General features: G+C 56.9%; 1 protein-coding gene across 2 annotated transcripts in view; it reads right to left on the bottom strand.

The window, feature by feature from the left end:
* RAMP1 (receptor activity modifying protein 1) overlaps window positions 1-14,517 on the bottom strand; it is a 48,310-nt gene that overhangs the window by 21,983 nt on the left and 11,810 nt on the right. The window contains exon 2 of one of the 2 annotated variants that reach the window (XM_012434105.3): window positions 9,744-9,882. In XM_012434105.3, the coding sequence (XP_012289528.2) occupies window positions 9,744-9,882 (139 nt within the window). Of the gene's footprint in view, window positions 1-5,676; window positions 6,386-9,743; window positions 9,883-14,517 lie in introns of those variants that run through there. The other variant, XM_012434107.2, reaches the window with a different exon arrangement.

Below are 14,517 nucleotides of genomic sequence, written 5' to 3'. Positions count from 1 at the left end.
CAGAGGTTAGTTCAACTTTCCTAATTGCCAAAGACATGCAAATTAAAACCAAAGAGGAAACCTCCTTTTGACCTGCAAAAATAAAATCTCTACAAACTCAATACTCATAAATCTATGAGGAAATAAGCATTTTCATATGTTGCTGATAGAATTATAAATTAGTAAAATTCTTTAGAGGAGCAACTGGCAAAATCTATCAAGAACCACAGAATGGCCCGGGCGCAGCGGCTCAAACCTGTAATCCCAGCACTTTGGGAGGCCGTGGTGGGTGGATCACCTGAGGTTAGGAGTTCGAGACCAGGCTGGCCAACATGGTGAAACCCATCTCTACTAAAAATACAAAAAAGTAGCTGGGCATGGTGGCACATGCATCTAATCCCAGATACTCGGGAGGCTCAGGCAGGAGAATTGCTTGAACTCAGGAGGTGGAGGTTGCAGTGAGCCAAGATCATGCCACTGCACTCCAGCCTGGGAAACAGAGCAGGAATCCACCTCAAAAAAACCCCCAAAAAACAAAAAACCAAAAAGCCACAGAATGTTCATGGGACATGCTACAGTAAGCTCACTTGCAGGAGTCATTTCTCTGAGGAATGTTTAACAACAAAATTATTAAAAAAAAAAACAAAGGACGTATGTACGCAAGTTCTTATAGTATTGTCATTTATTTGTTTACTGCAGTCAGGGTCTTGCTGTCACCCGGGCTGGAATGCAGTGGCATGACCACGGCTCACTGCAGCCTCAATCTCCTGGGCTCAGGCGATCCTCCCACCTCAGCCTCCTCAGTAACTAGGACTACAGGTGCGCCCACTACACTCAGCTAATTTTTATAGTTTTTGGAGATAAAGGGTTTCGCCATGTTGCCCAGGCTGGTCTCGAACTCCTAGGCTCAAGTGATCCACATGCCTTGGCCTCCCAAAGTGCCGGGAGTACAGGCGTCGGCCACCATGCCCGGCTCATTTATAGTAGCAAAAACCAGGATGTGGCTTTAACTCGAGCAGGAGTAAGGAACCACAGCGTGCCAATGTGGCCTTCCTGCCCTAGAGTGAGGCGACCTCCACGGCCTGGATGGGCAGTGAGGGTAAACTCACTTTCTCTTTGAGAAAGCGCATTCTCCATTTTTTGATTGAGATAAGAAGCTGACACAAGAGTGGACTCAGACCTCGGCCTGTCCCGGGGGCATCCCCAAGGCCCCCCTGTGCTATGTCCCGCAAGACACTCAGTGTCCTCGAACTACACACGGGGAAGGCTGGGAAGGCTGCGAGGTGCCACTGCCCCCGGGAGGCCCTCCCACAGGGGACCAAGAATGTGGCTGGCCCTGCCTGTGCCCAGGAGGTGCCTACCATCTGAGTGATGATTGCATAGATCCTGGGAGATGCCAGGACCCAGCCTGGGAGCTGGAGTGAAGGTCAGCATTAGAAAGCACATCTCCTCCATCTTCCCCCTACCATCCTCCCCACACAGGACCCACACCCCAAGGCGTCGAACAAAGAGCACATCTTCGTCGTCTCTCCCACCCCCGCCGCTTCCCCGTGGACAGCCCAGGAGGCTCGGTGAAGCCTCGTGTGCACAAGCCTGGCCTGTGTCCCGGGACAGCCAAGTCCCATCTGCACAGCCTGGATGGTTCCAGGGCTTTTGGGGGCGTGGCTGCCACAGCCGTGTGTCCACAGGGGAGGCGAGGCAGGGGTGGACGCTGAACTGCAACAATCACCCCCCACCGGACACGTTCCACCTGGCCACCCTTTCACTCACGGCCGGGATCTGCTTAGCGTCACCCCACGTCTGACCTTTCATGTTGACGCACAGGCCTGATTTCATCCCCAAACTCAGGAGGATGTGAAACCAGGCAGTTCATCACCTGATGGGAAAGACGCCATGGTGGGCTCAGTGCCACGCCCAGCGCTGAGTCACCACGGGGTCTGGAGAAGGCCTCTCCATCTGTGCCCTCCCCTAGGGCCAGAAGACTTCAGATAAAGAGGTGCTGAGGACGACACGGTGGCCCCGGGTGTGGAGGGGTGAGGCCGGCAGTCACCCGCTCCAGCGCCAGCCTCCAAGCTCCCGACATGAGTTTCCTCTGCTGTCGGTCCTCACAGATGCATTTCTCCCAGAGTTTTCTGAGAGGGGAAATGGGGCTCCTCCTCCCCACCCCAGAACCCCCCAGCCCAGCAGGCAGGTATCATCAGACCCTCTGGGGATCCCCATCAGAACCCGAACATGGCTCGCATATTCAACGAGGCAACCCCTGACCTGAACAAATTTCAGGGGCGGCTGCCGAGGGCTCTGGGTCCCGGTTTATTTCCCCAGTGTTGAAACCCAGCAGCAGAAGGTACATCCTGCACACCCACGGTCACACGCACCACGGAGACTCGAGGATGGTGGAATGATGCCCTTGAAGGGCGGCCTGGGCAGGGCCGGCACATCCCCAACTACTGCCCCACCCTGCCCAGCCCTGGACAGCTGTGTCTACAGCCCTTCCTCATGGGGACCAGGTACCCCAGCTGATGCCTGTGCAGAGCGCAGGAGTGGCGTCTTCAGGGGAGCCAGCCTGGTGTCACTGTGTGAGCTGGATGGCTTTCCTGGCACAGCCGCCTCCTCCTCCCCTCCTCCCCTCCCTTCTCCTCTGTAAGCCACAGCCTGGAGTCTTCAAGGACCTGGGTCCCCACTTCCCACTGGGCTGGCTGGCACTGCTGAAGGCCCCAGGCAGTCAGGGGTCTGGAACAGGATTTCCATGCCCCTGGGGGTGTGCTCTGGAGATGCCTGGAGAGATTCCCCTGCCCAAGGGGGCAGAGGGTGGGGGACAGGCATCTGGCCAGGGCTTTCCTCACAAGAACTGGCTTCATGCTTGGTGTGGACACACACAGACGGGCACAGCAGGGGAGAGGGGGTGGCAGAGGGTGGGGACGGCAGTGGGCAGGGAGAACAGTGGGCAGGAGAGATGGTGTGGCAGGGGGCAGGGTGGGTGGTGGGCAGGGAGGGTGGCCTTGGCCTGGGCAGTGCTTGCCTTTGGATCCTCTGAGACCTGGCTGTGCTGGGCACTGGCCTGTGTCCTGCCCGGCGCCTGAGGGCCTTCCTGTGGAGCCTACACTATTCTACCAGCACACACGGGGACGATGGCACCATAGCCCCCAGGCAGAGCACAGAGAGGGTGCAGTGCTCATGGGCAGGTAGCAAGTTCCAGGGCGGACACCGCCATAAACAAACCCACGAGGGCACGGAGGCAACCCCAGACGCCGCCCTGGGAGCTCCTGATGCGCAGGAGGGGCCTCCGGGAGACGGGTGGGCTCCCGTGCCAGGCCTCCGGGCAGGGGCAGGTGGCGGGCAGGGCCCTGCGAACAGCCCATCCCGAGACCTCGAGGGGGACAGAGCTCAGCAGCCCAGGAGGATGCCGTGCCCTCAGCCCAGAGAGCACTCGTGATTTCAGAAGATGCCTCCCTCTCAGTTCCTGCTGAAATTCAAAACACAAGCAGCTGTTCCTGAGTTGCTGCTGAGTTCTGAAGAATTTCCTGACTTGACTCTCTTAGCAGGAGACACAAAGGCGGCCCTGCTTAATTTACTTCTAGTTAATGTCCCAGTGAAGCAGGGCTCACGGGGGCCTCCTTCCCGTCGGCTTTGCTAGAGGAAGCAAGCTTGCTGGGTTCGCACCCAGGAGCTGGCACGAGCATGTCTCAGTCCCTACTTACTCCTGTGCGTGTCCCACAAAAGGCTGGCCGCCTGCATTTGTCTGTGTCACTCACGGGAAGGTGAGTCCCCTTTGCCACGCAGCTGTTGTTAAACAGCTTTTAGCAGGCAGCAGAAGGGAGATACGGCAGGCTGGGAAGGACCCTGCGGCTCTGGTGCACCCAAATCCACATCGTTCTGCATCGTGTGGACCCAGAGCGTCACGCCTGGCACTGGTCATGCTGAGCCGCAGTACCACAGCAGGCACTGCAGACATTTGTCCCTACGTCCTTCAGTTACCATGCAGGCCTGCAGCCCCACTCCCTTGGGCCTGGAGCCCTGTCCTCTGGGCAGCTCCTTGGGCTGGGGGAGGCCCCATCATCACCCAGCACGGGGTCAGCAGGGCAGAGCAGGATCCGAAGTAGCAGCTGTGGGTCCTCAGGCTCACGGAGCCAGGGCCGTGAAGATTGGGGCCTCTGGAACCCAGGGCTGTGTAACTGAAGCTATGGTGACCTGAGCCTGCCATGGTCAGTATTTATAAACCTGGAAGCTTTAGGGCAGAGGGATGGAGGCATCGCAACTGGCATGGAGGTGAAATCAGGTTCTCTGGGGCCCCGTGACTGCTGAGGACTAGTGAGCAGGCTGCGGCCCCACCCCCCTGGCATCTTCCCCAGGACATCTTTGCCCTGCCCAATATGGCACTCAGACCCTGAAGCTGTGCAGGGTGGGGTGGTAAAGGCGTGTCCCCATGCCTCTTAAATCAACCCAGCATTTCTTGTCTGGGTGAGGAAATCTGACGTGAGGCTTTATCAAACCCACATTTTGCAGCTGAGTCCAGGACATTCCAGATTCTTCCCTTCCCTTTCTGCCTTGCCTCTCCGTCCTCTACACCCACGGCAAGTTCTCTGGAAATGAGAGTTCCCGATGACACATTTTCCACGTTCTCTGTACCTCCTCAAATTAGATTGTAGCCCCAGTTAATACACTAAATCACGTTATGTCTCCATCAGCAAACCAGGGCTGTGGCTTAATGAGATGATAACCCCTGGTAAATGACAGACCGGCCAGGCTGCTGCTGACCCGAATAAGCCAGTGTATGTTACATGCTCGACACAAACCCCAGCTCGCAGTAAATGCCCAATATACACCAGCTGCAGTAAGCGTGTTTCTTGGAATAAGTTAAGGGATAATTAGGTAAACATTTGGTAAGCCGTAAGGACCCACTGACAGTTCTGGAGAACAAATCAGTGTGAGACTCACGGGGGATGGAGAAGGCTTGGGAAATGGGTGATTTATGAAGGCAGGGGCCAAGTGCACAGGGACGCTTAGCACACGACAAAGGTGGCATCTCAGGTTGCCAGGAGCACACGTGGGACAGCCGGGTAGCCCATTGGAAAAAGATAGCATTTGAGTCACAGTTCATACCATACACAGAGTAAACTGGAATCAACTCCGGACGGACCAAGGATTTGGATGGAACCAGCGGAACCGACGAGCTGGAGGAAAACGTGGCAAATCCCTCTTTCACCTCAACGCGGGGAGGGGCTTCCCACCCAGGACTCAGATCCCGAGGCGACAAAAGATGCATGGTTTTGACTCCATTGAAAAAACTGTGTGGCAACAAAAACACCAAAAACACAGCTGAAAAACACCCAGCAAACCGGGAGAAATACCTAATGTACACGAGAGACGGAGGCCTAACCCCTCCTCCAACACACAAAGAACTCTGTGAAAAGGACCCGACAGAAAATAGGAAAAGCCACAGTTTGCCAAAAAGATACAAGACGGCCTGTGAGCACATGAAAGATGTTCAGATTCACTCCCAAGTACAGAAATGCAAATTCACATGCTGCTGAGACATGATTTTCACTTATCAGACAGTGACAATCCTAATGTATGACAACACAGTCTGTTGGTGGGTCTGGGGAAATGGGCATCCCATACGCTGCTGGTGGGAACGCAAGCTGGCATCAGCCTTCTGGAGGGACGTGGCAGAGCCTACCGCACTCCACCCGCTCTCACCTTTGGTCCTGCGATTCCACTTCTGGGGATCTATTCTGAACAGGCAGCTCCAGTGCTGGGAAAATGTGGATCCAGAGGCCATTCGCGTCGACGCTAGCCAAAGGGGGAGTGGACTGGCACAACCTAAGTGCCTCTGCTTGCTTGGCTTCTGCCACGGCTGGAAGGAAAATGGCTGAAAAACTCTGCATGGCGGAGTACTACACAGCTGTAAAAATGAAGGAAGCTCCCTCTGCACTGACAAGGAGAGATTTCCAGGTTATGCTGTTAAGTGAAGGAAAAGTGAAGTGCAAAGAGTGCCGTTAGCACACGCCCTTTACATGAGAAAGAAGGGGGGCAAGAAAAGATGCAGACATCTGCTCCTTCTGCGAAAAAGGAAGGAAAGAGCGGAAACTGACGAGATTAGTTGCCCACCCGAATTGGGTGGGAACAGAGTGAAAGGAATGAGAGAAATGGGAATGGCCAGTAGGAGGAGGAACAGACAGTTGTCTGAACACACCTTTGCGCGGAGAGCTCCGCCCCTGGAACCTGTGATGGTCAGCTTTATGCGTCAACCTGGCCAGGCTGCGGTAGCCAGTTATTCCAACACTAATCTAGGTGGCACTGTGGGGGTATTTGGGGGATGTGGTTAACATCTATAATCAGTTGTCTTTAAGTACAGGGGATAATCCTTGATGCTGGGGGTGGGGCCTCACCCAGCCAATGGCAAGGCCTTCCCAGCGCATCAGGAAATTCTGCCTTAACAATGCTGCCAGCCTGCTGCGCCCGAGATCTACACAAATCAACCATCACATACACAAAGCAAGCCAATTTTTTGAAACAATATTGTTTTAGCAGCCTTTCTCTATACCACGGGTTAAACAGGGGCTCACCCACGTTTTCTTCTAGCTGGTTTCATGGGTTCCATCTAAATCCCTGGGGTGTGTGTAAGACCCACACATACACATATATATCTCGGTTTCTAGATACTATTCTCTAACAAAAGGAACCAGGGTTCCTTGGAGAAATGGCTGACTTCAGGGCTTGGGCAGAAAATGTACAAAAGAAGCCTGGAACATCTCATGGTATCAGAAAGAAAAAAGTGCTCAAAAAAAGCCGGGGCAGTGCCAAAAGGACACAAAAGCCACTGTGCAGGCTGTCCGATGGCCAGAGCTGGGACCACCTTAAGGAATCTTGTGACAGCGCTGGGCCTCTGTGGATGATCCAGAATCTCCCATCTCAAGGCCACCTGATCAGCGTCGCCAGTTCTGTCTGTAACTTCCTTCCTCTTTGCCGTGTAATGTGACACATTCACGGGTCCCAGGAATTAGGCACGGACATCTCTGGGGGGCCGTCATTGTGCCGAACGCAGACCTCGGGGGCGGGCAGGCCTGCCTGACATGCTGAGATGCTGCTGTGATGTGGACTTTTCCTTTTTGGTTCCTAAATTATCTTGATTTTTTTTTTTTTTTTTTTGAGACAGAGTCTCACTCTGTTGCCCAGGCTAGAGTGCAATGGCAGGATCTCAGCTCACTGCAACCTCCACCTCCGGTTCAAGTAATTCTCCTGCCTCAGCCTCCCGAGTAGCTGGAACTACAGGCACATGCAACCAAGTCCGGCTAATTTTTATATTTTTGGTAGAGACAGTGTTTCTCCATGTTGGCCAGGCTGGTCTTGAACTCCTGACCTCACGTGATCCACCCGCTTGGCCTCCCAAAGCATTAGGATCACAGGTGTGAGCCACTGTGCTTGGCCAGAATTTTTTTTTTTTTTTTTTAAATAAAAGAAAATTCCCAGCAACTCCCCCTCCTTCTATTTCCATCTATTGGCACTCGGCTCTGAGGATGACGAACTCTCTCTGGCCTCGGTGCTAATTATTCCTGTGTGCGCTCTGGCACTGTCGGAAGCCATCTGTGGCGGCTTCCACTCCTGAGGACACCCCACCATCGCTGCTTCGGAACACTGCGAGCGTTACCCTGGTGTCTTCTGCTAGGCCTCCGGTTTGCAATCAATCTACACAAATCAACCATCACTTACGCAAGCAGGCGGGGGAGAGTCCTTTTCCCTAGGGCCCCCCACTGTGTCTTCCCCAGATCATAATAAAATGCAATCTTTAATTTAAATACAAATGACTCAGCTGTGGCAGGAGGCCAATTAGCCTAAAGAACAGGCTGTTCTGATTAACAACCTCTCCCCTCTCAACTCAGTTTTCAGCTTAGAAAAGGAGATTCCGAAATCTTGGAGAGGCCTTGAGTACAGTAGGGTGAGGAGACTTTGCTGAGGGCACAGGCTCTGTCGCCCAGGCTGGAGTGCAGTGGCTCGATCTCAGCTCACTGCAACCTCCACCTCCCGGGTTCAAGCGATTCTCTTGCCTCAGCCTCCTGAGTATCTGGGATTACAGGTACGCACCACCACACTCGGCTAATTTTTTGTGTGTGTGTATATATATATATATATATATATATATATAATTATTTTTTTTTTTTAGTAGAGACAGGGTTTCACTGTGTTAGCCAGGATGGTCTCAATCTCCTGACCTCATGATCTGCCCGCCTCCACCTCCCAAAGTGCTGGGATTACAGGTGTGAGCCACTGCGCCGGCCTCTGTTGTTTAAACCCCAGTATGCACACCTGCATAGACCCCATGCCTTCCTAGTTTTTAAAAATTCTGGGCTCCCAAGGTAGATGGTCGCCTAAACAACTGTGCACTGAGCACGGACTCTGCTGGGCCTGCTGGAGTCCCTGGGGGTGGACGAAGTGGGCAGAGAGCACAGGGCTGCGGGGAGAAGAAAGCAGTGGCCACTCATCTGCCAGCCTCAGTAAGAGAGCAGAGAGCAGGCTGGGCCAGCAGGGCTCTGAGGGTAGAAGGGGGCCCAAACCCAGGCTCAGAGGAGCCGTGGGAACCACCCATCCTCAGGGACTCCCGGCCACGGGCTTTCTCCCCGTGCCCACTCCAGCCTGCAACCCACAAGGGAGGGTGATGAGCCCAGGCAGGGGTCTTCAATCCCACAGAGATGTGCCAGGTGTGTCCTGGACCCTCAGGGGACACCACAGCCATGTGCACCCTTCCTGTGTGGCTTTGCTGCAACTTTTCCTTCGTGAAGACCCTCCCCAGGGCCTCCTCCCTGCCCCTGGCCCTCCCCACCAGTCCCCATGGCTCCCTTTTGCTCAGGCACTGGGGAAAGCGCTTGGCATCTGTGGGGCACCAGGACTTGCACATCTCCTGTGTGTCACGTGCTACGCCGTGAACCCACATACTCTGTGTGAAGGTGGCATGGCAGGGAGGGAGTGGCTGTCAGCTCCACGCACACCCTGCTCACCCTGCTACTCACCACTGCAACCCCAGGATACCCCAGCACCTCCCACGGAAGCAGAAACAAGAACTCAAAAGTTGATTATGGACATGCCGAGTTCTGATCCCTGCTCTGGAGGCAGAGGAGCCTGGGCCTGCTGGGGAGAACCTCCAAGCCTGCTGATGGGGGCCCAGCACCTGGGAGGCTGAGGGAGGCAGTGACTGAGCCCAGGAGGGAAGAAGGGCCCCTGGGCAGGAGGACCAGGCCAGGTGGGGAAGGGCTGGGCTGGAGCTGTCCTGCTGGGGGCTGTGGGTGGTGACAGCCTGCCCCATTCCTGGAAGCTCTGAGCCATGGACAGGGTGAGGCCAGGAAGGACAACCTTGGCCTAACCATGGGGGTGGAGGAAACCAGCAGGGATGTCCCTGAAGCCAGGTCCAGTCAGAGACCCAGCCAACCTGGAGCTCAAGACCCTCCCTCAGTCCCTTCCCAGGCACCTGCCCTTGGAGAGGCCATGAGTCTCTCTGGCTGGCCATGGCCCAGTCTGAACCCTCCATCCCCTGCCCTAGGGCCCCACCATCCACCCAGACCAGGTTACTGAGGACATGGCCTCCTCCCACCATCACTCTTCATGCCCACCTGCCACCAGCTCCCACCTCTGTCTTCATCCTGGTCCCCCGGGGGAAGAACCTTCTGGGGTCTAGAGAGGATCCTCCATGGCCCCCATGTAGTCCAGCCCTCCCTCCTTGTCCCCTCTCCCTCCCCAGCTGTGTCCTACCTACCAGGGGCCATAGGACTCACCTGATGGTCTTGCCCCAGTCACACCACAGCGTCTCCCCAACGGCCTCCATGTCCACCTGGAACTGGGTGAGGCAGAGTTTCTGGAGGAGGGCACCGTAATCAGCCTCCTGGCAGGCAGTGGCCATGAAGAGGTGATGGGCTGCAACAGACACGGGCATGAAGAGGGGATGGGCTGTAGCAGAGTCCCAGGGGTGTCACCACTGACCCACCCGCCCCCCAGCCCAGGCTCCACGAGAACGGGGCCTCTGAGCGACCCCTGGAGAGGGCAACTGCAGCTCCAATCGGACGCTCTTCATCAATCGTTCTGTGACCTGGCGAAGGCCCTCCCTGCCTGCTAAAGGTGGCTTGGTCCTTAGTGCCCATGCCAGCTTGGGTCAGGATGCTTCCTGTCGCACAGTGCTACCGGGCTGCCCCAGGGAGAGGCAGCATGAGAGGGGCCTGGAGACAGTCCTTGGCCACCCCTGTTCCACTGGTGACTGGGGCTGGGCTGGGCTGCGCCTCCCAGCCTGGGAGCTGCAGGCATGTCTGTCTGAATATCTGTGGGCTGTGAAGCATGAACTGCGCTCCCTCCTCCTGCCTCAAGCCACACATCAGAGCAAAAGTGACCTGCCCAGCATGCCCTGGACAGAATCAGAATTCACTTATTTTGCCTATAGCTTGCTACTGGCTGGGGGTGGGCAGGGAGAGCGTGCCCCCGGTCCCCCATCCACCAGGCTGCTTCTTCCTCCTGGGGCTGAGCCCCGCTTTCTTGGTCACTCTGTAGGGCAGCTGGGGGCAGGGGCTTTGAATTCCCTGTTTAGGGCTTGGCTCCTGGCCCTCCCACTGTCCCCAGGTCCCCCTCCTTCTCCCTCCAGGCCATGCTGTGCATCCTCTGCCCAGAGGGCATCCCCGGCCCCACCCCTACTGGCCTGGCCTTTCCAAATTCCTGGAAGGAGCTTGGCACTGGGAGGCCAGGGCTGCACTGGGAGACGCTGGGGGCACCCAGCCCCTGCAGCCTGCCGCCTGGCCCCACCCTGGGCCTCATGAGTGAGGACACCAAGCTGCCCCTTGCAGCCTTAGGTCCTGGGAGCCCACCCAAGGAGAGGCGGCCACCCTTGGGCATGCAGATTGTGCCAGGGGTTCTGGAGTACCAATCTCTGGCACGTGACCTAGGGAGGGCTGTGAGCTCGAGGGGCCACTTGGAGTGCTGAGTAAGATGCATAGAACTGGAGCTGCCCTGTGCGCCAGGCACCCCCAAGCTCTTCACACACAGCTACCTCCGAGCGGGTCTGAATGCGATCAGCAATTTATGGATGGGGGAACCTGAGGGTTCAGAACCGGGTCTCAGGTCCCACAGCCGGAAGTGGTGTGGGCCAGAGAGCACTTGGCCACTTCTGGGGCTATGGGGCTGGACACTAGGTAGGAGGTGGGAAGCTCAGAGAGGGACCTGATGTCCCCAGAGGTGTCTGGGGGGAGGCCAGCAGGAGCCACGGCGGGTGGGGTGGGGGTGCTGTCACAGAGCACCACTCCAGGGCACAATGGCTGGTTTCAAGGTGGACGGATCCCACACACTGCACACCTGGGCGCTGGCCCAGACTGCAGCTGGGAGAGCAGGTGCTGACGGGGAGGCTGAGCTCTGGCTGGGCTGAGGCCACGAGTGGCTCCCAAAGAGCCAGGTGCATTGAATCTGGGATGTTTCGCCCAAGAAGCCAGGGAGTAATGTGGGTGGGGTCGGGCCTGCATGGAAGGATGGCAGATGGAAAAGGCCGCTCAGCGGAGCTCAGGAGAGGACCTGCTGGCAGGCGAGGCAGAGTCTACCCCTCACTCCAGTGGGTCACCCGTCCTTAACCCCTGGCATGAGCACCTAGCACGGGAGTTTGTGGCCACAGAGGGAGCTACACCTGCCCCTGGGAAACCTGAGGGCAGAACAGCAACCCCCCCATACCCCGGGGACCCGTCAGGAGTCTCTGTATCCACCTGAGTCCATGTGACTTCCTGACAGCACAGGTGTGTCCCCCCTTTCCCCGTGTCCACACCAGCACTGTGAGTGCACCCTGGGGTCCATGGGCCTGCTGTGGATGCACCCCCTTTCCCCGTGTCCACACCAGCACTGTGAGTGCACCCTGGGGTCCATGGGCCTGCTGTGGATGCACCCCCTTTCCCCATGTCCATACCAGCACTGAGTATACCCTGGGGCCCGTGGGCCTGCTGTGGATGCACCCCCTTTCCCCGTGTCCACACCAGCACTGTGAGTGCACCCTGGGGCCCGTGGGCCTGCTGTGGATGCACTCCCTGCCCCCCGGGGCCTCTTTCACCCAGTCAGGGCAGCCTTGGAGGAGGGGCTGTTTCTGACGCCTGTCCCATCAAGATGCCCCCTATGAAAACCTGCCTACTGTGGACAGTGTTGTCCCAGGGGCTCCCGGGGGCTCAGGAAGGCTCAGGTGCTGACTCATCAAGTCATGGAAGGAATTCCAGGCCGCCCGTCCAGCTGCACTTGGAGAACTGTCCCTCTGTTTGTCCCACACCCCTCACTGCTCCTGGCATCCCACCTGCATCCACTGGCTTTCTCTGGTGAATCCCACCTGAGATTCATCCCACGAGCGCCCCCTGCCCGCCTCCGCCGCCCTGTCCTCCAAGAGGCCCCTGGCTGTCCCTATGGGGTGGGACTGCCCCTACCCTGCCCCTGCCCATCTCCTCAGAGCCTCACTGGGGCTGGTAGAGGGTCTCCTCCTTTTCTCAGAACCTCCTGGCTGCCCTCTCGTCTCCCACTCCTTTCTGACTCATGGGTACATCCTCCCTGGCACCCAGCAGCTTTGCACGTTAATATTTGTTAAACGAACCACAAAGATGATGACCATACCCGGCTTTCTCAGTGGCCGTTCTGCCTGGGAGTGAAGCAAGCGTGCCTCGGGCTGTCCTGCATGGAGTGGACAGACTGGGTGTTGGGGTTACCAACCACTGAGGACCCCCCTTGCTCTGGAAGAGTCGCTTTCAGGAGATGAACAGGCACATCTGTGCTTCAGTCAGGATTCTCGGATGCACGCAACAGAAAGCAACTGGGGCTGGTGTGAGCAGTGGAGGACCTGTCCAAGGACCCTGGTGGCCCCCAAGTCCCCAGGAGGGTCTGGGCAGCGGGGTTTGTACAACCGCCCTGCAGAGCCGGTCACCATGGGGAGGCGGGGCTGCTCCTTCTGGTGGGGTCCCCAACAAGCAAAGGGGGTACATGTGCAGGGGCCAGAAACAATGACAGTGGTCCCTTCATCCCAGGCCACAGGTGTCCCCCTCTGTCACGATCAGGCCAATCTCCTGCTGTCATCTGGGCTGTCCAGAGCAGCTGCCTGCCCCCATCTACTGGACCCTCCTGTCCTGCAGCTCAGCCAGTTCTGGCTCCCACCACCCATGCAGGCTCCGTCCTGGTCTGGCTGCAGGGCTGGCCCGGTGGCCTTGACCCTGGCCTGGCTCTGGCTGGTCCCTCCTGGATGCTGCATCCCCCACCTCTCTTGCGGGACTGCCACACCCAGCCCACTGTTCACTGCTCTTTAGGGACAGAGCCCTGCCCCACCAATACTGCCCTTCCTTTCACGCCCTATGGGAGCCCCGAGTCCCACAGCTGGGATGAGGCCAGGAGCAGCTGTTCAGGCAAATCTGGAAACCAGTTTCATTTTTTAGGTGCAGGCAAAGAATGTTTGGGTTTTTCTTAAACAAGCCTGATGTGGTTTCTTTCCTTGGAGAGAGAGGTAACATCAAAAACCGAACTAAAATTGCCAAAGTTTGTAAACAAGCCATTCAGGGCCAAATGGGTTCCATTCCTCTGTGTGACTGCACGTTTAATCATTCATAACTCATGTGTTTAAAAAGCCGCGTGCAGAGGCTGCCGGGTAGATGGCTGCATTCCTCGCTCGGTACTCAGCGTGTTAAGACAGGAACCTTCCCTCGAGCTGCGTGTAAGGTAGGAACTCGGGGTTGCTGGGGGATTTCGGAGCAATGGCTTTCCTCTCCACAGCAGGACGGCGCCCCCGAAATGAGCATACACAGCAGGAACCCCAAAGGCAGAGGGCCCCTCCGGCAAAGTGAGGGTGGCGACAGAACAACAGGGCAGCTGGGCCCCCACCGGGGACCCTGGGACGCTGGGACAGGTGTTTGGGCTTTCTAAGGGGACAAGCAGCACAAGCTGATGGGTCTCAAACTCGGCAAATACCCTCGATGCCCATGTTCGGTCTGTGCCATGTGGGGCAGGGAAAGGCCAGTTCTGCAGCCGTGTATTTTAGGTTTGTAGAGAGAGAATCTCAGACCCCATCACCGGCCTCCTCCCAGCGGGGGTGGTGGCTAAACGGAGTTCAGGTCGGGTTCTAGGTCAAGTTCACGCAAATTCCTGAAGCCTCCCTGTCCCCCTCCCACCAGCCAGTCCAGGACACTGATAGCTGCAGCTTGCAGGCCAAGTCCTGGCCTAAGCCCCTTACACCCACAAATCTATTTTATTTGATTTTGAGACAGGATCTTGTTCTGTTGCCCAGGCTGGAGCACAGGCGGCACAATCATGGCTTACTGCAGTCTGGACCTCCTCGGGCTTAGGTGATCCTTCCACCTCAGCCTCCTGAGTAGCTGGGACCACAGGCATATGCCACCACGCCCAGCTAATTTTTCTATTTTTTGTAGAGATGGGGTTTCCCCACGTTGCCCAGGCTGGTCTTGAACTCCTGGGCTCTAGTTATCACCCTGCCTCAGCCTCCCAAAGTGCTGGGATGACAGGCGTGAGCCACTGTGCCTGGCCACCATTAGCCTAATCCTTGTAAAT

Source organism: Aotus nancymaae, unplaced genomic scaffold, assembly GCF_030222135.1.
Source record: "Aotus nancymaae isolate 86718 unplaced genomic scaffold, 86718_ANA_hifiasm-v0.15.2.pri h1tg000031l, whole genome shotgun sequence".
Lineage (NCBI taxonomy): Eukaryota > Metazoa > Chordata > Mammalia > Primates > Aotidae > Aotus > Aotus nancymaae.
Note: the sequence above shows the minus strand (reverse complement) of the source record. Positions and strands in the feature narration are given on the sequence as shown.